The sequence below is a fragment of the Eublepharis macularius genome, chromosome 4, assembly GCF_028583425.1.
Source record: "Eublepharis macularius isolate TG4126 chromosome 4, MPM_Emac_v1.0, whole genome shotgun sequence".
Classification (NCBI taxonomy): Eukaryota; Metazoa; Chordata; class Lepidosauria; order Squamata; family Eublepharidae; genus Eublepharis; species Eublepharis macularius.
In genome coordinates, this window is record NC_072793.1 from 182,673,249 (window position 1) to 182,699,231 (window position 25,983).

Below are 25,983 nucleotides of genomic sequence, written 5' to 3' on the forward strand. Positions count from 1 at the left end.
CAAGGGCAACCCACTGAGTTCCACCACCTCTTTTCCCAGAAAAAAAGCTCTGGAGGTGAGGATGGAAAACATGTTGCTTCGTTGAATAAAAAATGAGGATATGAACGGACAGGGTGGGGGCTCTGCAGATCTGGCAGTCCACCGGCGGGGCGTGCCTAATTGATGACAGGGAGGCAGCAAAGGGATAGTTGTATTAAGTTTGTGGTAACAAAATAAAACAAGAATCTAGTAGCACCTTTCAAAGCGGTGTTATGTGCCGCTTCCAACTTACGGCGACCCTATGAATCCATCGCCTCCAAAATGTCTGATCTTTAACAACCTTGCAAACTGAAGGCTGTGGCTTTCTTCATTGGGCCAATCTTTAAAAACTAACAGCATTTATTTCAATATGAGCTTTTGTGGGTAACAGTTCACTTCATCGTTATACTCCAGATTCGAAATGGAATAACAGTAACAATAATAACATTCGATTTATATGCCACCTTTCAAGATGACTTAACGCCCACTCAGAGAGGTTTACAAAGTGTGTTATTATTATCCCCACAACAATCACCCTGTGAGGTGGGTAGGTCTGAGAGCACTCTGGATGAGCTGTGATTGGCCAAGGTCACCCAGCTGGCTTCAAGTGGAGGAGTGGGAAATCAAACCTGGCTCTCCAGATTAGAGTCCTGCCACTCTTAACCACTGCACCAAACTGGCTCTCAGGAGGAAAGAGGAACTAAAAGAGAGTGAAAGCAGATGGACCAAAAAAAATGCAAAATTAGGTGGTTTCTTAAGTGCCAGCTGGGGAAGAAAGGGGTGCAGTTTTACCAGAAGACGGAGAAGCCAGAAGAAAAACATTATGCCTCTTCCATGCCTGTTGGCTTTGTACAGTAAAACAAGTAAAAAGTATCATGACTGACCAATACAAGGTGGGTTAAAAGGGGGGGGCTGAAGGATAATAATTCTAAGACAACAAAGAGCTGTAATTCCAGTGTCCAACATCTGCAGGGCTGGCCTGGCCGATAGGCAGGGCTTGGTGAATACCTAGGATGCCAGATTTTGAAAGCTACCAAAAAGGCAAGAGGAACATCTTATAGTAGCTTGAAAGGAAGCTGGCATCCAGGAATCTCCATGCCTGGTGAATCTGTTCTTTTATAGCTGTCATGATGGGCTATGGGGAGATTTTGTACAGCTTATAAATGTTTGTTTTGGCATTGTTCATTTTGAGTGCCCACGAAGTAAAATGGTCATTCTAGACTTCTCAGTTTTATCTCTATTAAATGAAGTCATTGTTTAGGGAGCTGAAAAACCTCGGGACAGTTCTTTGTGCTTTCTCAGTGTAACAAAATGCGGAAGGACGTTCCAGGGACACTTTCCACGGAATAATGTCTTTCTTGCAGATGGCTGATAACCTGTTGGAGGGCTGGGAATGGGGGTGGAAGACGAATGGGTGACAATTTGGAGTCCCTTTTGGCAATTGAAGGACAGCATCCATTCCGCTAGGCATGGAGAGACATTGGGTTAACACTAGCTAATGTTGTCATTTCCTCAGAACCGCCCATCGTGGAAGTGACACGGAAGGCAGGCAACGAAAGCCTGGAGACACTTACATGCCGAGCCTACGGCTTCTACCCTGAGCAGATTCAGACTACCTGGAGGAAGAACGGGGAAGTCCTGGGGCAGCAGAGCCTCCCAAGGGGTGTCGTTCCTAACTCAGACTGGTCATATGACACCTGGCTTAGCATCGGGATTGACCCCAAAGACAGGGGCCCCTACCAGTGCCATGTGGAACACGTTGGCCTGCCGGAGCCCATGGATGTGGCTTGGGAGAAGTCTGGTGAGAAACTCAAAAGGCATGGAGGGCTTAGTCCTTTCGGGGGGGGGGGAGGGCATGAAAGATTCTGAGGGCTGAATTTTCACCCAGGACTGAAAGAGAAGCTGCTTTCCGCAGCCAGCACCCAAGAGGGCCCGGGGGGGGGGTGCGGTTTGAGGATGCAAATCTGGTCATGTGCCTGTGGCCAAGGCCGGTCACGGGGAAGGTGAGAGCAGTCCCAAAGATGATGCGAGCTCACATCCAGGCACGTGGGCAACCCACCTGGGTCCACTTCAAGGGGTGTTGGGAGGCAGAGGCAGCCCGAAGAGTGACTCGTTGGGCGAATGTTCGGCAACGTGCAGACATTTGTAGGAGCAGCTGTGACTGAGGAGGGCGTGACTCGAGGCTAGAGACATCTGAGGGGAGGAGGAAGAGGTTGGGGCGTGGCCCGTAGTTGGGACATGCTTTAAAGGCCGTGTGGTGGCACACCTGGTGGTGTTTGGGGACTGAGAAGGAGGAGTAGGTCACCACGAAGGGCAGTGAAGCCACTCTTCTGCCTCTGTATTCAATGAGCAAAGCTGCCTGGCAAATACCCGTGGTGTACCTATTTGTTAGAGGGGTCTGAATGGACGGGAGACCCTCTCCGCAGTCTGCTACGAATGCCAACCTTATTTGCATCCAAAACTCCCTCGGCTGTGGTGGCAACCACAATTCCAGCCTGAAAGTGCCCCTGTACCAAAGGCAGACAGGAGGGGAGAATTTGGCTGCTAAAACAGGAGGGTTTCTATTCTAACCCTCAGGTGGTGGCTGGAGATCTCCTGGAATTGCAACTGATCTCCAGGCCACAGAGATCAGTCCGCCTGGAGAAAATGGCTGCTTCGGAGGGAGGAGGCTATGGCATTATACCCCTCTGATGTCCCTCCCCTCCCCCGATCCTCCCCTCCTCAAGCTCCAACCCCCAAATCTTCAGAAATTTCTCAACCTGGAGCTGGCAACCCTAGGCCAGAGCGAACCCAGGAAGCTAGGGGGTGCCTTGGGCCGTGGAGGCCCTGCTGCTGCTGTAGCCCTGCACAAGTTTTAAAATATATGTTACTTAGCTGCCTTGGTGGCCCTTGGCAGGGCAGAAAGTCAGGGTATAAATTTAGTAAAACAAAATAAATAATAAACAGTACAGAGGCCCCCCCCCCCAGTGATGAGTCGGGCCAATATCAGGCCCCACCTGGAGTACTGTGTGCAATTCTGGAGGCCTCACTTCTAAAAGGATGTGGACAAATTGGAATGGGTGCAGAGGAGAGCAGCCAGGATGCTCATGGGCCTGGAGACCGAGCCCTGCGAGGGAAGACGGAGGGACCCGGGAATGTTCACTTTGGAGAAGAGGAGGTTGAGGGGAGACATGATGGCTCTCTTGAAGTATTTAAAAGGCTGTCACTTAGGGGAGGGAAAAGAGCTGTCCCTGTTGGCAGCACTGGAAACAATGGCTTTAAACTACAGGAAGGAAGGTAACAGGTGGACATTAGGAAAAAATTCTTCATGTTAAGCATAATTCAGCAGTAGAATCGGCTGCCTAGGGATGTGGTGGCTTCCCCCTCACTGGTAGTCTTCAAGGAGTGGCTGGGCAAATGCTCGTTGGAGATGCTTTAGGCTGTTCCTGCACTGGGCAGGGAGGTTGATGGTCTGTAAGGCCTCTTCCAACTCCAGGAGTCTATGAGTCTATGAGCGGAACCACAAGTGACAGAAGGCACAGGTTGGACACTTGTCAGCTTCCCTCAAGTTTTGGCGGGAAATGTAGGCAGCTTGGCGGAATGTTGGACAAGTGACAGTTGAAAAGTCCATTGGACAGCAGTCGGAGAGCGAAGCTGCAAAACTAGGACGCCTACATTTCCCATCAAAACTTGAGGGAAGCTGACAAGTGTCCAACCTGCGCCTTTTGTCACTTGTAGTTCCGCTCTAAGAATTCTACCACTCCGTGCCTTCACTGTCATTTCCTGCTAAAAAGATTCTTGGCCCAGAGTGATCTGAGTGTAGAGTTGCCAGATCCCCCTGTACTCCCAGCAGGAGGTAGGGGCCTCAGCACCTACTTTTTGGTTTTCTCCTTTGCGCACATGCAAAGCGCACGCATGCCCCCGGGGCCTGAGTAATGACATCACTTCCGGGAAGTGACAGCATCACACAGGCTGTGGCCACCCCGGGAGTGCTCCCGCACTCGAAGGGCCCCCCAAATTGGGCCAAAGTCATCCCAGATCGGGCCCAAATCGGCCCACTGTGACGTAGGGGAGCACTCCCCCACCCGGCAGTGGCCCGATCTGGGACATTTCAGACCTGCAGGAGTGCGCTGTACTGCCTGGGAGTGTGCCCATGAGGCCTACGCCTCCCCTGCTAGCCAGGTAAGTGGGGGTAGGGGGTGGAGGGTGGGAGGGTGGGATCCCCCTTCCCCAGCGGGTGAATGGCAACCCTATCTGAGTGGAATTATTGAATTTCCCACCTAGATCCCCACAGGATCCCAAATCTCTCTCCTCCTCACTTTTGGCCAATCAGGTGTCATACCTTTAGGGCTGCCAGCAGGCCTGGAGAAAAACCTCTTTCCTGTTTCTTAGAGGCTTCATGTATGGAAAAGGGCAGCTGAAACTTTTCATGGCATGGAGGCAAATAACATTAACTTGACAAATAACATCCTATTGTCTGTCTTCTTGGGGCAGAGTATTTTTTCTCCAGGCAGATGGCACCCCTGCTTGCCCTTCTCCTCTTTTCCAAGTCTGGGAAGAAAAGAGTCTTTTGTTTTTTAAATGAGGCCTTTGCTGTAGGATGTACTTGTGTGAGATCTTGCTAAATCTTTATTTGATCCAAATATCTTGCATTTCTGTAGATCCAGGATACGAGCCCTGGAACCGAGCCAGTGATTCCCTGCTTCATTTCCCTTTGGGATTACTTATTGGATTATTTGCTGCCTGGATGTTTTAACTTGTTCTGGACTTCTGCTTGGAACCTGAATGGATTGGTAGTTATAGGTGACTCTACCTAACTCTCATACTCTGGCCTTTCTCTTCTTCAGTGGATTATGTTGCAGTGTGTGTCCGTAATGGGCATATTTCACAGCCCTTTGTGGATAGTCCAGAGTGGGTGTTATATTGAATGCTTGATATTATTTAGACAAGACTAATTGTGTTGGCAGTGTCCAGTAGCACCTTTAAGACTAACCAACTTTATTGTAGCATAAGCTTTTGAGAGCCACAGCTCACTTTATGGTTCTTGAAAGCTTATGCTACAATAAATTGGTTAGTCTTAAAGGTGCTACTGGACTCTACTATTTTGCTACTACAGACTAACTCCTCTGGATCTATGTGCTGGCAGTTACTCCAGAACAGTGGCTTGTATGATTTCTCTCAATAAACTTGACTTCTGGCTTCACTGTACTGCGATGCTCAGTTTTTCTTCCAAGCTTGTAGGGATTTGTCCCTCTGTCAGCGTATTTTAAAATAGCTGTTTGTGCGGGCTGCTAGTTGGGTAGGAGCTATTCCTTTAATCCAAGTGCAGAACCTAAAGAACAGCAGGGGTGTTTTTTTAGCACATGTCATAAACTTGTTATTTTCAGAGGCCTTTTTAAATAAATTTAAAAAAATATTGAAGGCTTTGCTGAAGGGTCAGTAATGCTGGACTCCCGAAGGACTTTGCAGGAAGGGGAGTTAGCCGTGTTAGTCTGTAGTAGCAAAATCAAAAAGAGTCCAGTAGCACCTTTAAGACTAACCAATTTTATTGTAGCATAAGCTTTCGAGAATCACAGTTCTCTTCGTCAGATGCGTGGAGGGCAAGAAGAAACTGGTCAGATATATAGGTGGAGAGGGGAGGGCGGAGTAGATGCAAACAGTAGCTTCTGATATGGAGATCAGTTTGCTTCTGTAAAGGAAATCAGTTACCTGTGATAATGAGATAACCATTTACAGTCTCTATTCAATCCCAGCCTGACTGAGTCAAATTTACATATGAATTCCAATTCAGCAGCTTCCCCTTGGATTTTGTTTTTGAAAGTTTTCTGTTGAACTACAGTGACTTTTAAGTCCTTGATGGAGTGTCCTGGTAGATTGAAGTGTTCTCCCACTGGTTTCTGGATGTTGCTATTTTTAATGTCAGATTTGTGTCCATTTATTCTTTTGAGTAGAGGTTGGCTGGTTTGTCCAACTTACAGAGCAGAAGGACATCGTTGGCACATGAGGGCATATATTGGATTGGAGGATGAGCAGCTGTAAGAGCCAGTGACAGTGTAGTTGATGCCATTGGGTCCTGTAATTGTATTCCCTGGGTAGATATAAGGGCAGAGCTGGCATCTGGGTCTGTTGCAGGGCCTGGTACCTGTGCTGGTGACTCTGCTAGCCGATTCATGATTGTAAGTGAGAAGTCATTTCAGGTTGGGGGGCTGTCTGTAGGCAAGGAGAGGTCTTCCACCCAGGGCTTCTGAGAGAGAGGCATCATTTTCCAGGATGGGTTGTAGATCACCATCCAACGTATCAGTGGTTAGTCTTAAAGGTGCTACTGGACTCTTTTTGATTTTGCAGGAAGGGAATTCCATAGTACAAGGGCGGCTACAAAGTATTTCATATTGGGAAAATGGCATGAAGAGGAAGTCTTTGTCCCCCTCTCTAGTCTTTTACCCAGGATAGCCACAGACCCTAATGAAATCCTTAGCTCTTCCCTTTTATGAACTCACCAAGCTGGCTTCTCTTGTCAGACCCTTGGTCTATCAAGGTCAGGATTGTCTCCTGTGAACTGGCAGTAGCTGTCCAGGATCTCTGGTGCAGGACTTTCCTTGATACCCTTTTAACTGGAGATGCCGAGAATTGAACCTGGGACCAGATGCTCTGTTCACTGAACCCTAGCTGAGCTTTATTCTGAATCACATTGGATTGGCAGCAAAGGACAGACCTGTGATAGGAGACTAGATCCTGCATGTGACCAGCTCCAGCCAATAGACTCCTTTGTCCCCAAACCCGGGTCACACACTTTTGGGAAAGGGAGCCTTCTAGACTTTACGACTGGTGAGAAAAATGGAATCTTTGTGGACTACAAGCTTCTCCCTCTTACCTAGTTTTAATATGCAGAAAACTTGCCTTGAATTAGATACGGTTTTTAAAAAACGGTCTGCTGTTTCAGTGAACAAAAGATGCCCGATGAACTCCTTCTTCAAGGATTAGATCTTGAAAAATGGCTTCTTCATCCTGGGCTTTGGTGGCATAGAACAGTCAACTTCAGAGAGGGGAGAAAGCGAGGCTGACACTACAGATCTCTCATATGTTTTTCTTGGCTAATTGTTCCTATGTGGGTTTTACAGATGGAACATTTATATGGTTTCTCCCCTGAGTGGAGTATTTGGTGGCAATGTAATGAATTAATTAATCGGCATCTAATTTAGAGTTTCGAGCCACTCGGCTCACAAGATTTATTCTTTGAAACTGGGCAGTCTCCAACAACTCCAAAAAGATCTCTCCAGCAAGGCTTCCGTCCCCTCCACCAGTCTTTCAGTACAAAATATTTTTTAAGTGGGTTTTAAATTTAACTCCTTCCCAGCAATGCACCCAGAAACTTCTTTTAATTTTTAATCTTTATTAAGGTGTCAACTCTTTTATTTTACGCAGAGTTATTAAAAAGCAGGTACAGATTATGCATGCAATCAAAATGCAAAATGAGATCTTTCTCAAGCATAACTGGATATATGAGACGGAAAAGAATAAGATTTTAACTAGCAATCTATGAAGTACTTTATAAACCTTTGGACACACACAGATTTCTCACCTAAAACCACTTCTTGATCATTTCTTTGCAAGAACCCTGATTATCTATTTATGTGACATGTATTTATACATTGTGACAATCATTATCTTCACGTCAATCTTTGTGATCTTTAGCAAGTGTCTACACTATAAAAATATGATTGGTTCTCAATCTAGTTGAATCTTATTTTTCATTATGTGATATTTTTGCTGAAGCTAACTATGACATCATGCACATGGTCACTGAGACTACTTTTTTTATAAATCTTTGAAGTTGCTTAAAGCTAGATTAAACAGGGTGTATATTTGTGTTGTGTGCCATTACGTCGCCTCTGATCTATGGTTACCCTATGAATGAAAGACCTCCAAAACATCCTCTCATTAAGAGATCCGGAGGAGTTAACCATGTTAGGCTGTAGTCACAAAATAGTAAAGCGTTCAGTAGCACCTTTAAGAATAACCAACTGTATTGTAGCATAAGCTTTCGAGAACCACATCTGATGAAGAGAACTGTGGTTCTCGAAAGCTTATGCTACAATACAGTTGGTTATTCTTAAAGGTGCTACTGGACGCTTTACTATTTAACTTTAACAGGCTTTCTCAGACCCTTGCAGTAAGGGTCACAGGGTGCATGTTGGGGGATAGCTTTGAATTTCCTGCATTGTGCGGGAGGTTGGACTAGATGACCTTAGAGGTACCTTCCAACCCTATGATTCTAAGATATTCCAAACTGGAGGACATGGTTTCCTTTATTGAGTCAAGCCATCTATTCCTGGGTCTTCCTCTTTTCCTACTGCCTTCAACTTTTCCTATAAAGGGTATATTTAGCTATTAAGAATGATTAAAATGCAATATATCTTATCTTATTACATCTTATCTTTTCTGTAACCAGTAAATTGGCTGTTGATATAAAAAGAACTTTCTATTTTTCTTTAACCTGCTCTGAACTTCTTTGAGAGCCAGTTTGTTGTAGTGGTTAATAGCGGCAGGACTCTAATCTGGAGAGCCAGGTTTGATTCCCCACTCCTTCACTTGAAGCCAGATGGGTGACCTTGGGTCAGTTACAGCCCTTTCAGAGCTCTCTCAGCCTCACCCACCTCACAGGGTGATTCTTGTGAGGATAATAATAACACACTTTGTAAACCACTCTGACTGGATGTTAAGTTGTCCTGAAGAGTGATATATAAATCAAATGTTATTTATGTTATGTTATTATTAAGAGTCATTAAAAGTACACAAGAACAGATGTGTACAAACTTGAGTTATTCAAATATATCAGTAAGTAAGGTATCCCCTGTGGCTGAAGCTCTTTCCACATTCTGAGCATTTATATGGCTTTTATTTATTTTTCAATTAACATTATTTATAGTTTGCCTTTCTCACTGAAACTCAAAGTAGATTGCACAGTGTAAGTCAATATGATCAATTGGTAGGACAGTCAATAAACCATACAATGAAGTATGGATTACAGACATTTTCAAACAAACAGAAATCCAATACAGAGCTGAAATCATGCTGGAAAAGATAAGCAATTTAACATTATTAAATGATGCAGAAACTATCCAGTAGGAGCATACTTGCAGCCACAAATGGTACTTAGTAGCATAGTCTACAGTTCCTGTTCCTTTTTACCTAAGCATTTCTCTGACCCATTTCTTACAGCACAGTCCTATTATCTGAATAATTCAATTTTGCACAGTTTGTGGAAAGCCAAGAGAGTGGGAGCTTTCCTAACCTCTTCAGGCAGGTCGGGAAGGGCTTTGTATGTGATAGCCAAAACCTTGAATTGAACCTGGGAACAGATGGGCAGCCAATGGAGTGACTGTAGAATGGGAGTAATATGCATGCCCCGCCTAGCTCTTGATAATTATGAAGCCGCAGTGTTCTGCACCAACCAGAGTCTCTGGGTTGATTTTGAGGGGAGACCTGTGTAAAGTGTATTACAATAGTCTAGTCTCAATGTTACTATGGCGTGGACCCTGGTGGCCAGATAAGCCATGTCAAGGGCTAGATTGAGTTGTAAGAAGGTATTTTTTTCAGCTGCTTCTCTAGCTGCAGCATCAGATCCAATATAACCCCTAAGCTCTTAACCAAGTCCGCAAGAGTCAACTGAACCCCATCAAAAGGCTTCTTCCCTGTGTGGATTCTTTGATGGGAATAAAGGCCTAAGCATTTGTATGGTTTCTTTCCAGTGCGAATTCCTTGATGTATATTGAGGACATTCAAAGCATGTATACAATTTCTTCAATGAGGATTCTTTGATGAGAAGCAAGACCTGAGGCCTGACTGAAGTGCATTCCACATTCTGAGCATTTATACAGTTTCTCCCTTGTGTGGATTTTTTTTATGGGATATAAGATTTCCGCTCTCAGTGCCTTCCAAACTCTGGGCACTGATATAGTTTCTCTCCAGTGCAGATTATTTGGTGGGAAATGAGTTTTTCCTTCTCCCTGAAGTTCTTTCCACATTCAGAGCATTTTAATGGTTGCTCTCCCGTGTGAATTCCTTGATGGGAAGCAAGTTTTCCACTTTCTCTGAAACTTTTCCCACACTTTTAGCGTTTGCATAGTTTCTCCCTTGTGCAGACACTTTGATGGTGAGGTCTGAGTTGTGGCTGAAGCTAACTTCCCATCAAAGAATGTTTTAAATAGATAAATAAATATATTAGCAAGCAAGCAAGCTCTTTTCACACTCCAAGCAAGCATACAGTTTCTTTCCAGTGTGAATTCCTTGATGTATATTGAGGACATTCAAAGCACGTATACAATTTCTTCCATGTGGATTTTTTGATGGGAAGTAAGCCTTGAGCTGTGACTGAAACTCTTCCCACATTCTGAACAGTTGTATGGTTTCTCCCCTGTGTGGGCTCTCTGATGGTAAGCAAGACCTGAATGGTGACTGAAACTCTTTCCACATGAGGAACAGCTGTATGGTTTCTCTCCTGTGTGAGTTCTTAGATGGGAACTAAGTTTTCCACTTTCTCTGAAACCTTTTCCACAGTGAGAACATTTATATGGTTTCTCCCCTGTGTGGATTCTTTGATGGTAAGAAAGACCTGAACTGTGACTGAAGTTTTTTCCACATTCTGAGCATTTATATGGTTTCTCTCCTGTGTGGATCTTTTGATGGGAAGTGAGTCCTTTGTTGAGGCTGAATCTCTTTCCACACTCAGCGCACTGATATGGTTTCTCTCCTGTGTGGATTCTTTGATGGTCAGCAAAACCTGAGGTGTTACTGAATCTCTTTCCACATTCAGAGCATTTATACGGTTTTTCACCTGTGTGGATTCTTTGATGGGAATTAAAGCTTGAACTGTGACTAAAACGCTTTCCACATTCTGTACACATATATGGTTTCTCCCCAGTGTGGATTCTCTGATGGGAAGTGAGGGTAGAATAATGGCTAAAACTCTTTTCACACACTGAGCATGTATAGGGTTTTTCTCCTGTGTGGATTCTTTGATGGGAAGTGAGTCCTGAGCTGAGACTGAAGCTCTTCCCACACTCAGAACATGTGTATGGTTTTTCACCAGTGTGTGCTCTCTGATGTGCAGTGAAATGGTCCTTCCTGTTGAAGCTCTTTCCACACACTGAGCATTTGTGCACCTTCTTCTCGGTGTGTGATCTTTTGTGAAAGGTAAAAGTTTTATTCAGAATTAAGTTCTTACACTCTGCCAGTTTCAACAGCTCCTCCCCATTTGACCTGCTCGGTTGTATGCTGGGGTCTGACGGTCCAATTAAGAAGTCTTCCCACAGAGGGAATGTAATTTTTTCCCGCGGTCTGTAAATTTCTTGTTGCATTGCAATTCCCAGGCGGCTGGCACTCTCAGAAGCAGCGGATTCCTCCCTCCACATCTGCTTTTCTTCCATTTCTCTTTTCTGCTCTTCTTCTCTTCCCTTGCTTTTCTGCCCTGTAGAAGTAAAGCGAGAAGCCAGATTAGCTATAAGTAATGGAATGGATGAAAAAAAAGGGGAGGTGTTCGTATATCTGCTGATCCCCCCTCCCAAAGCACACATCTGCCCCCTCCCACATGTCATTGCTGAAAGTTCTTTGCCACCCAAGAGGAAAACTGGAGAGGCGAAATTTTGAGTTTCAGTGGGAGGGAGAAGCTGAGGAAACCATGTTCTAAGGACAGAAATCCATGTGGTCAGTGGAAATTACTGGTGGCTCCAAGCGAGTACCTCCCATCATATTTAGGGAACTCTTCTTATGATTAAGAAAATGAAAAGCGAGGTTGTCCTATGTTTTCTATCCTCTCTTATTCATTGGTATTACATAACATCTGAAGCAACACAGAGCACTGGACCCTGAGACCTTGGCTTAATTCCATGGTGGAGCAACTGCATTGCTTGCATAAAGTCTCAAGTTTAATCTTTGGGGTCCCATTCAAACAGTAGGGCTGGCAAAAGACCCTGCCCTGCCCCCACTAGGTAGCCTAGACAATAGAGTGGAAGAAGCTCTGCTAGGTAGCCCAAATTCCTCCAACAGTAAATCAGGAAACAGCCTCAGCTGAGTTGGAAGCCACCAAATGCAGCTTCCACCATTATCTTTGTGAAGAGGCCCAATAATCCCGCCGGCTGGGAAAAGGAGAATTGTTGAGAAGGGCTAACACTGGTATGTATCTAACCATCTGTGGATTTCACAGATCTGGAATTTCTCTCTCCCTCTTCCAGACCACTGAGTCCCCGGAAGTTTTGTTCCCGGGGTTCAATGTAAGAACATGAAAAGAACCTTGCTGGTTCGGACTGGCAGTCTATCTAGTCCAGGATCCTGTCTCACACAATGGCCAAACGGCTGTTATCGAGGGCCAACAACATGGCATAGAGGCCAAGGCGTTCCACTGAAGCTGCTTCCTCATACTGATGTTTTGAAGTACAGTCCTCCTAAATGTGGAGGTTCCCTTTAGTCACCATGGCTTTAAAGCCATCTGTGCCTGCAGCCATCACTACATTCTCAGAGAGTGAATCTCGCATTTTAATCCCTCATTGTGTAAAGAAGTGTTTCCTTTTATCCATCCTGAATCTACTGCCCTGAGCTCTATTGAATGCCCTCAATTTCTAGTATTTTGGGAGAGGAAGAAAAAGTTCTCTCTTTCCACTACCCCATCCATAATTTCATAAACCTGTTCCTAAACCAGTTTGATATAGTGGTTAAGAGCGGCAGGATTGTAATCTGGAGAGCCAGGTTTGATTCCCCACTCCTCCACTTGAAGCCAGCTGGGTGATCTGGGGTCAGTCACAGCTTCTTGGAGCTCTCTCAGCCCCACCCACCTCACAGGGTGAATGTTGTGGGGATAATAACAACACTTCGTATATCGCTCTGAGTGTGGCATTAAGTTGTCCTGAAGGGCAGTATATAATCAAATATGATTAATATTAAAGGCTGCAACTGGAACTCATACCTTCATCAGACATATTGGTTATTGCTTGTACTGTCTAGTACTTCCAACCTGGAAAAAATAGAAGGGAAAAAATTCCCGGTAGCTACCTGCCAATCTCACTTCTTCTGCAGAGACCTTCCCAAATGGATCTTCCCCTTCTTCCAGCCAGGAGGCAGGCTCAGGCTTGGGAATCACAAGCCCTTATTGGGAGAAGGAAAAACACACTCAATATTTCTGGCACTTGCAGCCACAACAAGTTTTCAAGCCTTACAAAGCAGTCAGTGTACATAACATCACCCTGTCCAATCTGAGGATGGTGCATATCTGTGGGCTTCACAGAGCAGGACTTTCTTGCTTCCCCTTCCTGCTGTAGACCACTGAATCCATTTAAGTTTTGATCTTGGGGTTCAATAGACCTTCAGGAATGGCTCAAAGCTGGGGTGTACAGCGGGACAGGGGAATTCATGAAAATCACCACACTCTCCTCTGCAAGCAGGAATCTCATTCTGAGAGAGGAATTGCATGTTTGGAGACATCCCACCATTTTTAAATGTTTCTAATCTTATGTTAGGATTATCTTGAGAGCTTCAGTTTAAATAATAAAAAACCCACAGATTTTTCAATTAAATAAATAGAGAAAGATCTGCTTCCATGTATGGTGGCTTCTCTAGCTTCTAGTTATAGGCAGACAATAGGAGCAATTCCTGCTTTTACTATCAATTAACAGAAAGGGAGAGCCGTACCCAGAGAGGCCAGGTTCCCATAATTCTCTTCCATGACTTCCTTGTGCAGAGCCCTTTGGCCCGGATCCAGCAGGGCCCACTCCTCCTCTGAGAAATCCACAGACACATCCTCAAAGGTCACCAGATCCTGAAAAAAGGAGGAAATATTTTCTCTTCCGCAAGGATCCATAAAGACAACGAGCCAGGAGTTCTCTGACAGGAACCAAATAAAGCTCCCCCACCCCGAAGCATTCACAGCCATTCTTGTGGAGCAGATTTTTATAGAAGCAAAAGGAAGGAGATTCCTTCAGACATAGGAGGAGGTGACAGAGGCACCAGGGATGTCCCCATCTATATTAATTAGTTAATGAGAAAATTTATATCCCACCTTTCCTTTTGACTCTAGGCAGCCTTACCCCACGGATACCTTCCCTACCTGATCTGGCTGCATACATGGAGAATGTACTCCATTCCACTGAAGACAAGTCTCAGAACATCCATTTGATGTCCTTCCAGTGCCTGAGAGGGAGACAAAGAAAGGGGGAAGAAGTTTAGTCTGTTCACTGCCTGGCCCAACCCCACATCCTGGCCCTCACCTTTAAAACCTTCTCCACCCTGGGCCTTCCATGCCTCAGAGGTCTCTTTCTCCTGCATGTATGCCCTTGCTCAGTAAAGATGTCTAGAGAGGCTAGCTTCCATTACATTAGTAAGGAATGAGAGCCAGTTTGATGCAGTGGTTAAGAGTGCAGGACTCTAATCTGGAGAGCTGGGTTTGATTCCCTACTCCTCCGCTTGAAGCCAGCTGGGTGACCTTGGGCTACTCGCAGCTCTCTGGAGCTCTCTCAGCCCCACCCACCTCACAGGGTGTTTATTGTGGGGATAATAATGACATTCTTTGTAAACAGCTCTGAGTGGGCATTAAGTTGTCCTGAAGGGTGGCTTATAAATCAAATGTTGTTGTTATTTCTCTTGTTATGACTTCCCCTGCTTTGTGGAACCTCCTCCCTGGGAGATTAGATCTTCCCCTTATCTATATGGCTTCCCTTCCCAGGTGAAAACAGATTATTATTAAACAGAATTAAAATGCAGCCAGCCATGAGAATCACAAAACAGGGCTTCAAAAGCAAGATCAGAAGAGAATCTGTCAGCTTTGTCAGCAAAAGATCAGAGCCCCATCTCGTCTCCAAGACAGATGTGATAATCCCCTTGGAAAAGTTGAAACTCTCCCAAGCTGACAGGGAACAAAACTGCCTCACTCTTGAGCCACCACCCTCCAAGGCCCTGCTCCTTCTTCACGGCCACTCAATGCCAACAACTATTGTCTGCGGATGGGCTGTGCAGGCCAATCAAAATGACGTGTGTGCGCACAGTGGGGAGTTCTTTTAGTAAGCGTTACATGAAATGTATACATTAGTCTTCATAATGTTTCATATATGGGGGACAGCCAGTGTGGTGCAGCGGTCAGAATGCCGAACTAAGATCCGGGAGGCTCAGGTTCAAATCCCCACTCCGCCATGGAAGCTTGCTGGGAGACCTTGGACTGGTCAGACGCACAGCCTAACCTACCTCACAGGGTAGTTGAGAGGATAAAACGAAGGACAGAACGCTGTAAGCTACTTTGGTTCCACAATAGGCAGAAAGGCAGGGTAAAAATGAGTAAATAAATAAATAAAAATATGTTCTGCTCGTTTTATGAAAGCCCTCTCCCTCCTGCCGCCTCTTGGCTAGAACTCTAAGGGCAGGCTTGGGCCTGTATAACTGCTGAGGTACCTTTTTAAATCACGAGAGAAGCTCCCTTCGTTGCAAACTGAAGAGGGATGGAGAAGCAGTGCTCAGATTTCAGGGTTACTCGGGAGAAGGAAACTAGGCCGAAAGATGCCCCAATTAAACACATCCTCCTTACCCAGCCAAACGTCACCTCCATCGCCCTCCTGCTTGACCTCCCAATACAGTAATCTCTGCCAAGGCACTGCCAGCGCCTCCCCTGTTCCTTCCAGCGGCCCCTGAAAGAGCAGAGAAGAAACGGAGACGGGTTGGGAAAGGAAGGGGGCCAGCGAACGGCTGTGAAATTGGGCATAATGGACTCCTTCATGGATGGTTTTCTGAAAAACTCAGGCCCTGGGGAAGAGGAGGGTACGAAGAGAACCTTCCCCACATCTTTGAGGGTCCCAGGAGGAAACTCTCTCAAACCTGCTCTTCCTGCTTCACGGTCCCGGCCTGGCTCTGGAGGAAGCCTTCTGCCAGGGCCACCGCCTGGGATCTGGTCTCCCGTCCGTTTTCCCTCACCCAGCTCTCCATCTCAGGGGCACAGCAGCCGGCTGGGATCTCCTCGATCTTCTCCCTCCTTCTTTGTAGAGGAGAACAACAGCAGAACAGGTGAGGCTGTGAAATCCACAAAGGTGTGCTGTAAGCAACCTATGGCCCTCTTTGGGCAGACGAGGCAGAAAGAAGAAGGAAGCCAGCTAGGAGCCGAGCCTTCTCTTTGGAAGGAAAAGATAACGTTCCCTCAAATGACACCTACAGAGGGAAGACTTCACTTGGTCAAGAGGGACGTAAGAATAGAAGAGCCCTGCGGCATCACACACCCCAGACACCAGTTGCTGCCCCTGCCGGTGGATCTCAGAGCTCTTGAGTGTGGGATCCTTCCGGGCCAACTTTTAGGCGGGGGTGGGGGTCATTGCCTTCTCCCAGCTCCACATCTGCTAGGAAGGCAGGTGCTTGAAGGGGGTCCGGGCAGGATGGACCTCAGCTTTGCACAGTGGCTCCTAGGTGAGGGGGGCTCCCCGGAGCTCCCCGCCATCCTTCCTTCAACATCTACAGCCGGCTGAGACCACCTGGGGGTCCGAAATGAGGCGCCCCCTCCCCCAGAGCTGCACCCAGGTCCATTTCTCCCTTTCAATGCCAGACGGAGCAGGGGCTGCAGGCAGGAAAGAGCTGGGTGAGAACAAAGAAACAGAGGATGAATCCGAGGGGGGGGGGCGGAGGATGCTGCCTGTCAAACATTCAGACTAGGAAGGGGGTGGGGTTCTTGCTTGCTAGAGCTGGGGCAGCACACGCTCCTGCGCCCACCACCTGGGGGGCTTTTGGGTCCAGCCCCATCTCTGGATGCTTCTCAGCCCCCCACCTTTCGCTCCCACTTCCCCTCCTTGCATTCCCTCCCCCCTTCCCTTCCTCCACTGCTGCCCTGGGACTCCCCCCCCCATGCATTTTCAGCTCACCTGAACCGAGGGATGGCGGGGGGGGGGGGGGATGCGAGGGAGGTGCAAGCAGCAAGGCCACCTTCTTTCCCGGGGGGGGGGGGGTTCTTGCAGTAAGCGACTCCCCACTCCTCCTCCCCCACCCCCCTCTAGGCGTGCAGACTCGCTGCCTTTAACCCTTTCTGCATGCCGCTGAGCGGACAGGGAGGGAAAGGAAGGCGTCGATAGGCAACGGGCTTCCCTGCCTTGCTCACCCCCGCCCCCGATCCCTGCAAAATGAATGCTGCGACTTTTTGTAAAAAAAATCTGGACTTTTATTCCTGCTGCAGAATATAATAATACACGGTGGGCGGGGAGCAAGAAAAAAGGCTGGGGGCAAGCAGAGGGGCTTGGCCAGAGGCAGGCCTAGGAAGGGGGGGGTGCACTGGGAGGCCGGGAAAGGAGGCCAAAGGCAGCCGCGGGTCCAGGAGAGGAAGCAACACCCCCCCCCGCCCCAATTCCCTGCAGCTGCCCCATCCACAACCCGGGGTGTGTGTGTGCGTGTGTGTTTTCCTTTCTGCAAAGCCGAGCGCTCCCTGCAGGCCTCCTCACCTTCCTCGGGGCAGAGTGCTCCGACCCCTCCCCCTTTTGTGTGTGGATGCACCGACACGGGTTCCGTTTCCAGCGCGGGTTGGGAAACGGCGCAGGTGCGGGTCTCTCTTTCTTTGCATCCTCAGGGGCGGGCAGCGATGGGGGTTCAAACAACGTCGGACCTTTTCAGGATGTTTAGACGTTCCTTAAATCCACAGCCCTGGACGCTCAGGTGCCATGCGTGCCACAGTTGAGAATGATGCCACCAAAGAGAGGGGGAGGCCAGCATGCAGAGCCAAAGAAGCTATTCAAGCAAAATCCTTCCAAAAGATTATCTGATTTTCAGCAAGGGAAACATGTAACCATGAAATATGACTTGTTCCAATTTGGAGTACATAAGAAGGAGGGACAAGGAGGAGGGGGGGCCCTAACCAGGATGCAACAGGGAAGAGCCAGCAGCAGGAGTACAAAATGGTCCCTAACTGGAAATGAAATGGCTATGACAGGGTCAAAGGATATAGAAGGTTACATTAGGAAAGGAGAACAAAATGGGAGAAAAGAAATCATGTGCCTCTCTCTGAAGGGTCCAGTGTCGGATTCTTGCGGATTGGAAGATGGCTCTGAAACCGAGGGGTCAGGAAGCCCATCTCACGAACCTGAACTTACCTTCAGGGGAGTTAGCCATGCAGGTGCAAAATGGTAAAGAGTCCAGTAGCACCTTTAAGACTAACCAACTTTATTGTAGCGTGAGCTTTCGAGAACCACAGCTCTCTTTGTCAGATGCATGGAGGGTATGAAGAAACTGGTGCACTCCATCTCTTTCATGACTTTTGTCACTGATTTGCATTTACATGGCCCTCACTCCCTGCACCGTCTCCCCCCTCCCCATACCACCTATATATCTCTGGCCAGTTTCTTCATACCCTCCATGCATCTGACGAAGAGCTGTGGTTCTCGAAAGCTTACGCTACAATAAAATTGGTTAGTCTTAAAGGAACTACTGGACTCTACTATCTGGAATTTACCTTGGTGTTTATGGGAAAGAATTGCCATTGGCCCACTTTGGTGCAGAGGCAAGATAATAACTGTGCTTATATACTGCTCTTCTGGACAGATGAGTGCCCCACACTGCACACCCTGCCCACTTTCCCCTCCCCCTGCTGTGATTGGAGCTCAGAGAAGGAGGTAATGCCTGACTGCTTTGCCCTCCTCCCATGCTGCCCTCCCCTGGCTGCAATCTGGGCACGGAGGAGCTGTCAATGCCTGGCCCACCCACCATGCCTGCCCTGCCCTCCCCTGATAGTTTATCTTGCCAAAATCTATGGAAAATTAGTGGTTACAAGTTTCTCATACATTTGAATCTCTTTTGGCCCTCCACCAATACACATATTCTTGAATCCTGTCTTCAGCTTCTTTGAAGTTAGACATTCCTGCCATTCTCAGACGCTCTTTGCACTTGTCCCTCAATAAATTGTATATATAGATACGGGGCCACTTTGGATTGGGAGCGGAAAGGACATCACTGATGGCTTCAGCGAGATGAGTATTCCAGCCCTCTACCAGATCATCCAACAAGCCACCAGGGGATATCGCATCCCACAGGGCATTCTGGAATCCAGTTGGACCCATCAAACTGCACAGTCGAGCATAAATCAGCTCATTGCCCAGTTCACTCTTCTTATTTTTTTTATCTTAACAAAATCTATGGAAAACGTTTCTATGGCTACACGTTTCTCATATCTTCAGCTTCGGTGAAGTTAAATATGCTGGCCATTCTCAGATGCTCTTTACACCTTGGCCTCAATAAATTGTATATACTGATATGGGATAAGGAAAGATAAATCCTTTCACATTCCAAACATTTATACAGTTTCTCTCCAGCATGGGTTCTTAGATGGGAAACAAGGCTTGACCTATGTGTGAAAACCTTTCCACGTTCTGAGCATGTGTATGGTTTGTCACCGGTGTAGTTTTTTTTATGGTTAGAAAGGACTGAACTTCTCCTAAAGCTTTCCACATTCCAAGCATTTATACAGTTTCTCTACGGTATGGATTCTTTGATGGAAAGCAACATCTGAGCTGCACATGAAAGCCTTCCCGCATTCTCAACATTTAAATAGTTTCTGCTCTGTGTGTCTTCTTTGGTGGGAAATAAGGCGTATGCTGGATCTGAAGCCATTTCCACATTCAGAGCATTTAAATGGGAGCTCCCCTGTGTGGATAGTTAGATGGTAAGCCAGGGAAGACATGACTCTGTAGCTCTTTCCACACAGAGAACATTTACATGGTTTCTCCCCTGTGTGGATTCTTTGATGACAAGTAAGGTGTGAGTTCTCTCGGAAATCCTTTCCACACACTGAGCATTTATATGGTTTCTGTCCTGTGTGGATTTTTTCATGGTAAATCAGGGATTTCCTGGCTCTGAAGCTCTTTCCACATTCAGAGCATTTATATGGCATCTCCTCTGTATGGGTTGTTTGATGGGAAACCAGGTTTTTTTTCTGTCTGAAGTTCTTTCCACACTCAGAACAGCTATATGGTTTCTCTCCTGTGTGGATTCTTTGATGGGAAACTAGTGATGGCTTGGCTGTGAAGCTCTTTCCACATTCAGAACATTTATATGGCTTCTCCCCTGTGTGGATGCTGTGATGGGTAGTAAGACTTCCACTGCTACTGAAGCTCATTCCACACTCTGAGCATTTATATGGTTTCTCTCCGGTATGGATTCTTTGATGGATAGCAAGGGTCGAGTTCTTCCTGCAACCCTTTCCACACTCTGAGCATTTATATGGTTTCTCTCCTGTGTGGATTTTTTGATGGTAAATCAGGGATGTGCTGACTCTGAATCTCTTTCCACATTCAGAGCATTTATATGGCTTCTCCTCTGTGTGGGTGTTTTGATGGGATGCCAGGTTTTTTTTCTGTCTGAAGCTCTTTCCACAGTCAGAACAACTGTATGGTTTCTCCCCGGTGTGGATGCTTTGATGGGAAACTAGTGATGGCTTTACTGTGAAGCTCTTTCCACATTCAGAACATTTATATGGCTTCTCCCCTGTGTGGATCCTTTGATGGGAACCCAGGGATTCTTTTCTACTGAAGCTCTTTCCACACGCAGAACAGCTATATCGTTTCTTCCCTGTGTGGATTTTGTCATGACTGGTAAGGTCAATTTCACTGACATCTGCTCTGTCCAAAGAAACGAATTTTTTCTGCTGCTTCTTCTGTACTTTGACTTTCCTTCTGTGCTGTTGAGTTTCTTTTTGCTCCCTCCGGTCACCTGAAGAAATAAGGAGATAAATCCAATGAGGAAGAAATGAACTCAGAAGTTATTGAATATAATCAATTCATCCCTCATCCTAAAGGCCTATTTTTGGTAGATTGTTCCTGGGAACTGCAAGGGCAACTTGCAGAAAACAATATTGGGTGAAAGGAAAGTAGGTAAATATTTACAGGGTCAATAGGACCCAGCATTGTAAAGAACTAGGAGTTCCCAAACTTTTAAATAATTATAATAATATTCAATTAATATACTGCCCTTGAGGACAACTTATGTCACTCTTAGAGAGGTTTACAAAGTGTGTTATTATTATCCTTACAACAATCTCCCTGTGAGGTGGGTGGGGCTGAGAGAGCTCCAAAGAGTTGTGACTGACCCAAGGTCACCCAGCTGGCTTCAAGCAGAGGAGTGGGGAATCAAACCCAGTTCTCCACATTATTGTCCTGCCACTCTTAACCACTATGCCAAATTGGCTCTGAGTTTCAATTAAAGATATATAAATTGGAAAAATAAAAATAAATAAATAAAGAGCCAAACTGTCAAAAATTCAGAGTAAGAGATCAAAGAATATAACACATCAGAAATTCCATTTGCAGCTCCGAATATATGCACCCCTAATATTATTAATAATTGACATCTTGTTTAGTAATCCCTAAAGGTTTTGCAGCCCAAATACTGGATGTTGTTAATGACCTCACAAGAATACACACAGCACTCGTTCTGCTATTATTTAAGTGTGTGGAGTGGAGAGTGCCCTCAAGTCAGAGTTGACTTATGGTGACACCTGGTGGAGTTTTCATTGCAAAAGACAAACAGAGGTCGTTTGCCATTGCCATTTTTAATACTGCACCTGCAAACCAATTTGCCAGAGGGTGTTTGTAAGATAAAACAGTGCAAATTTTCATTTAAAGAATGAACTACCTCAGTGTAAACATTAACCTAAAAACACAACAGCAGCATAAAATCATCACCATAAAAATAGCCACAGAATTAATTACCAAAGGCATAAGGCAAACAAATGGCTAAAGTGAGGTGATAAGAGATTAAGTAAGTTGTGCATGCGAAAACAATGTTGTTTTTAACTGTCAATATATTTTTGTTGGTATTCAGATTTTTCTGCTAACATCTGTTTTGTTCCCCAGTGGCCCCAACTTGCTGATTTAAGAATCTGCACATTATGGCCACTTGGAAGTCAGATATAGGATTGAAGGCTGCCAGGGGAACTCATAGCCTCATCAGGAACATCAGTTATTGCTTGTAATGTCAGGTGTTTCCAACCAGGCAAAAGAGAGAGAGAAAATTTCGCATCACACAACTCAGTAGTTACCTGCCAAGCTGTTTCCCTCCTTGAAAACTTGTCTGAATGGATCTTCCTCTTCTTCTGGCCAGGAGTCACACTCAGGTTTGGGAATCACAAGCCCTTATTGAGAGGAGTAAAAACACATGAACAATTTAATAATCGTGCTTATGTAATAACTGCACTCATAGACCATTCTTCTAGACAGATTAGTGCCCCTCTCGGCACAGTGAACAGTGTTATTATCACCCCCGTAATACAGCTGAGAAGCTGGGGGAGGAGTGGCTTACCCAAGGTAATTGCTGAGCTCATGGCAATAGGGGGAGTTGAACTAGCAGAGGGCTGATTCACGGCCCAACCACTTCACCTCTATAATAACGTTCGAATAACATTCGACTTATATACCGCCCTTCAGGACAACTTAATGCCCACTCAGAGCAGTTTACAAAGTGTGTCATTATTATGCTACAGCAGCTCTGGCACATGCAGCCACAACCAATTTTCAACTCTTGCAAACCAGCCAGTTGGCACAGCATCACCCCATCCCATCAGGGAACCATCTGTGGACTTCATAGAGCAGGACCCTCCCACTTCCCATGCCTGGCACAGGCCACCACGTTTTGTTCTTCAGAACAAGCACAGAGGGCAAGGCTGAACTGTGCTGTGGGAACTGGTGGGAATTACCAGACCCTGGTCAGCAAGCAGAAATCTCATTCTGGCAGGCGAATTGCATGTTTGGAAACGTCCCACCATTGAGGAACATTTCTAAACTGACTTTAGTATTCTTATTAGGGCGTCCCATCAAAGAATGAAAAAATAGATTTTACAATAAAAAGAGAACAGTACAGAAAGCCAGATTTTCTATTTTACATGCTTGCTGAATTCCCTGGCACCCAGTGACTGAGAGATAACAGGAGCAAATTGACTAACGAACAGAAAAGGAGAGATTTACCGAGAGAGGCCAGGTTCACATAATTCTCCTCCATGACTTCCCTGTGCAGAGCCCTTTGGTCCGGATCCAGCAGCGCCCACTCCTCCTCCGAGAAATCCACAGACACATCCTCAAAGGTCACCAGAACCTGAAAGGAGGAGGAAATATTTTCTCTTCAGCAAAGATCCATAAAGACAATGAGCCAGGAGTTCTCTGAGAGGAAGCAAAGAAACTTTTTTTTTTCTTGTGGCACTTACAGCCTTCCCTGTCAGCAGGTTTGATAGAAATGAAGCGGAGAGATTCCTTCAGACACAGGTGATGTGAAGAGGACGGGGCCCCTGGGGTCTCCCATCCCTTCTCCCCACTGGTTCCTACCTGATCTGGCTGCACAGAGGGTGTGTTTGCTCCATCACATTGAAGGGAAAGCCCAAAATATCCACCCGACATCCTCCCAGGGCCTGCGAGGGAGACAAAGGAAGGGGGAAGACGCTTAGCCCTCATTGTTAAAGCCCTCTTTACTCTGGGCCTTCCATGTCCCAGAGGTCACTTTCTCTTGCATGTATGCCCTTGGTCAAAAGAGGGGATAGATCTCGCTGTTTTTAGGGAGCCCCTTCTCTATGTGGCTTCCCTTCCCAAGAGAAAACAGATGATCCAGAGTAATTAAAATAAATCCAGCAGTGAGAATCACAAAACAGAAGGCCTCAAGACCAAGTTCACAACAGAACCCATCAACTTAACTAATAAAATATCAGAACCCCAACTGGTCTCCAAAGGAGATGGAACAACCCCCCCCCCCAACATCCAAGGTGTATTTATAAATACATTTTAAAGACAGTTTTAATGTTGTAGGCTGCCTTGGGGACCGTATATGGGTGGAAAGCAGCATATAATTATTTTAATAAATAAATAAATATCATCTGGAGCCAGCCTGCCCGGGTTGTTCAAAATACATGTGTGTGCTAGGAGGTGTCAAGAAGACAAAGTGCTCCATGAGAGAACTGTTGGGAAGGAAGAATGAAAAGGAATAAACTATTCTTCATCGTACATGTTTCACAATCTGCGCCTTTTATGAACGGCCTCTCTCTCCTGCCACCAGGCAAACAAGCATCCTCTCTCTTCAGACAGAAGAAGGAGATACAAGTAGTCTTCAGGTTTCAGGACTACTCAGGAGAAGGGAAATAGGCTGAAAGAAGCCCCTGATTAAACCCACCCTCCTTACCCAGCGAAGGGGCCCCTCCATCGCCCTCCTGCTTGTCCTCCCCAAAGAGGAATCTCTGCCAAGGCACTGCTGGGGCCTCTTCTGCATCTTGCAATGGGTCCTGAAACAGAAGGGAGAGGGAAAGGGGTCAGGAAAGGAAGGGGGCTGGGGAATGTTTGGATCAGTGGCCAGAATGGACTCTTCCTTGGATAGTTTCCTGCAAAGTCAGGCCCCAGGGGAGGAGCGGGGGTCATGCGGACAGCCTTCCCCACATCTTCTGGGGGTCCCAGGAGGATTCCCTCACCTGCTTCACATCCCCCGCCTGGCTCTGGAGGAAGCCTTCTGCCTGGGCCCCGGTCTCTGGCTGGGACTCCCTGGCCCGGCTCTCCATCTTGGCTGGGATCTCCTGGATCTTCCGCCTCCTTCTTTGTCCAGGTGAGCAAAAGGAGAAGGGGAGGCTCGGAGCAGGCGGCAAAGGGCTGGGTGAGAACAGAGAAGCTGGGGGTTATTATTATTATTTATGTCATTTATAGTCCGCCTTTCTCATTGAGACTCAAGGCGGATTACATAGTGTGAGATGAGTACAATCAGTAGCAAGGACAAGGGCAGACATTTCCATACAGCATCAAGGACATTTCCATAAACAATGTCATAGGGTAAATGAACAGAAGTTTACAGAGACATGGCATTAGCAAGGATCCAATATGAGGTTGAAGAATTGCTGAGACATAATCAATTCTAGGACTGACATTAAACAACATGTAGCACAGGTGGTATATAGGAGTACATATTTAAAGCAACGGATAATATGTAAGGCAACATAATGGTGAAGTCTATGGTTCCTAATTCATTAGCAAAGCATCTGAGACCCGCTCTCTACAATACCGTCCTCCTATCTGAGTAAAAAGCCTTTTTGAATAATTTGATTTTGCATTGTTTGTGGAAAGCCAGGAGGGTGGGGGCTCTCCTGCCCTGCTCAGGCAGGCTGTTCCACAGGGTAGGGGCCACCACAGAGAAAGCCCCTGTATGGGCTGCTGTTGATTTCACCCATGTGTAGGCTGGCACCTGCAAGAGACCCTGTTCAGATGAGCGAAGCTGCCGTGGAGGGACATGCGGAGGGAGGCGGTCCGGTAAGTATGCTGGGCCAAGGCTGTGAAGAGCTTTGTACGTAATAACCAATACCTTGAACTGAGCATGGTAACTGATAGGCAACTGATAAGGATGAACTGGGGAGGGGGGGGCAGCACGCACTCCTCCATCCACTCCCTGGGCGGGCCTTTGGATCCAGCCTCACCTCCACCCCCCCCCCCGCCTTTTGCTCCCCCTTCATGCCCTGGGGGGACCCCCCCCCCCATGCATCTTCAGCTCACCCGAACTGAGGGATTGGGGGGATTTGCGTCTGATGCATGCAGCAACCTTTCCACTGTTGGGGGAGGGCTCTGGCAGGAAGTGATTCCCCACTCCTCCATTCCCCCCCCTTCTAGTCTGCAGACTCGCTGCCTTTAACCCTTGAGTGGCCTTTCTGCAAGGAGCTGAGAGGACGGAGTGGGAAAGCGGGGGGGGGGGGGCTCGTGCTGAGGGATCTGCACTGAGGACCTCCGAGGTGAGAAATAGATGCAGAGAACTTAGCCGTGTTAGTCTCTGTATCAGGCATCTGAAGAAGAGAACTTGATTCTCGAAAGCTTATGCTAAAATAAAATTGGTTAGTCTTAAAGGTGCTACTGGACTCTTTTTGAGGTGAGAAAATGAGCGCATTTTAGCCCCCAGCTTCTGTAACGCAACTCTGCGTCTGGGAAACAGGAGCTAACTAGACTTGTGTGCATAGCTGGAAAGTGAGGAGTGGTTTAAAACAGCGGG

At 46.6% G+C, this 25,983-nt stretch overlaps 2 protein-coding genes across 2 annotated transcripts in view; one reads left to right on the forward strand and one right to left on the reverse strand.

The window, feature by feature from the left end:
- Positions 1 to 4,964, forward strand: part of LOC129329109 (zinc finger protein 43-like) — a 58,979-nt gene extending 54,015 nt beyond the window's left edge. The window contains exons 9-10 of the mRNA XM_054978538.1: positions 1,535 to 1,819; positions 4,659 to 4,964. Of these exons, the coding sequence (XP_054834513.1) occupies positions 1,535 to 1,819; positions 4,659 to 4,753 (380 nt within the window). The 3' untranslated portion in view covers positions 4,754 to 4,964. The remainder of the gene's footprint in view (positions 1 to 1,534; positions 1,820 to 4,658) is intronic.
- A 3,154-nt stretch (positions 4,965 to 8,118) lies between these two features.
- LOC129327991 (zinc finger protein 616-like) lies at positions 8,119 to 25,556 on the reverse strand. The gene is made up of 15 exons (XM_054976734.1): positions 25,497 to 25,556; positions 24,431 to 24,605; positions 24,148 to 24,247; positions 23,304 to 23,386; positions 22,950 to 23,076; positions 22,028 to 22,120; positions 19,534 to 20,700; positions 17,445 to 17,605; positions 16,875 to 17,045; positions 15,847 to 16,038; positions 15,560 to 15,659; positions 14,093 to 14,175; positions 13,678 to 13,804; positions 13,042 to 13,134; positions 8,119 to 11,464 (listed from the first exon to the last, which is right to left on the reverse strand). Exons 1-15 carry the CDS (start codon positions 25,532 to 25,534, stop codon positions 10,305 to 10,307), a joined length of 3,870 nt encoding a protein of 1,289 aa, XP_054832709.1. The 5' UTR covers positions 25,535 to 25,556; the 3' UTR covers positions 8,119 to 10,304.
- Between the last annotated feature and the right edge of the window lie 427 nt (positions 25,557 to 25,983).

Excerpts from the sequence above, each read along its gene's own strand:
- LOC129327991 (XM_054976734.1), bottom strand. The coding sequence starts at position 25,534 with ATGCATCAGACGCAAATCCCCCCAATCCCTCAGTTCGG. Across the intron at positions 24,606-25,496 it reads CCCCCAATCCCTCAGTTCGG|CCCTTTGCCGCCTGCTCCGA; the intron begins GTGAGCTGAAGA and ends GTTCTCACCCAG. Across the intron at positions 16,039-16,874 it reads CCCGCCATCCCTCGGTTCAG|CCTCACCTGTTCTGCTGTTG; the intron begins GTGAGCTGAAAA and ends TGGATTTCACAG.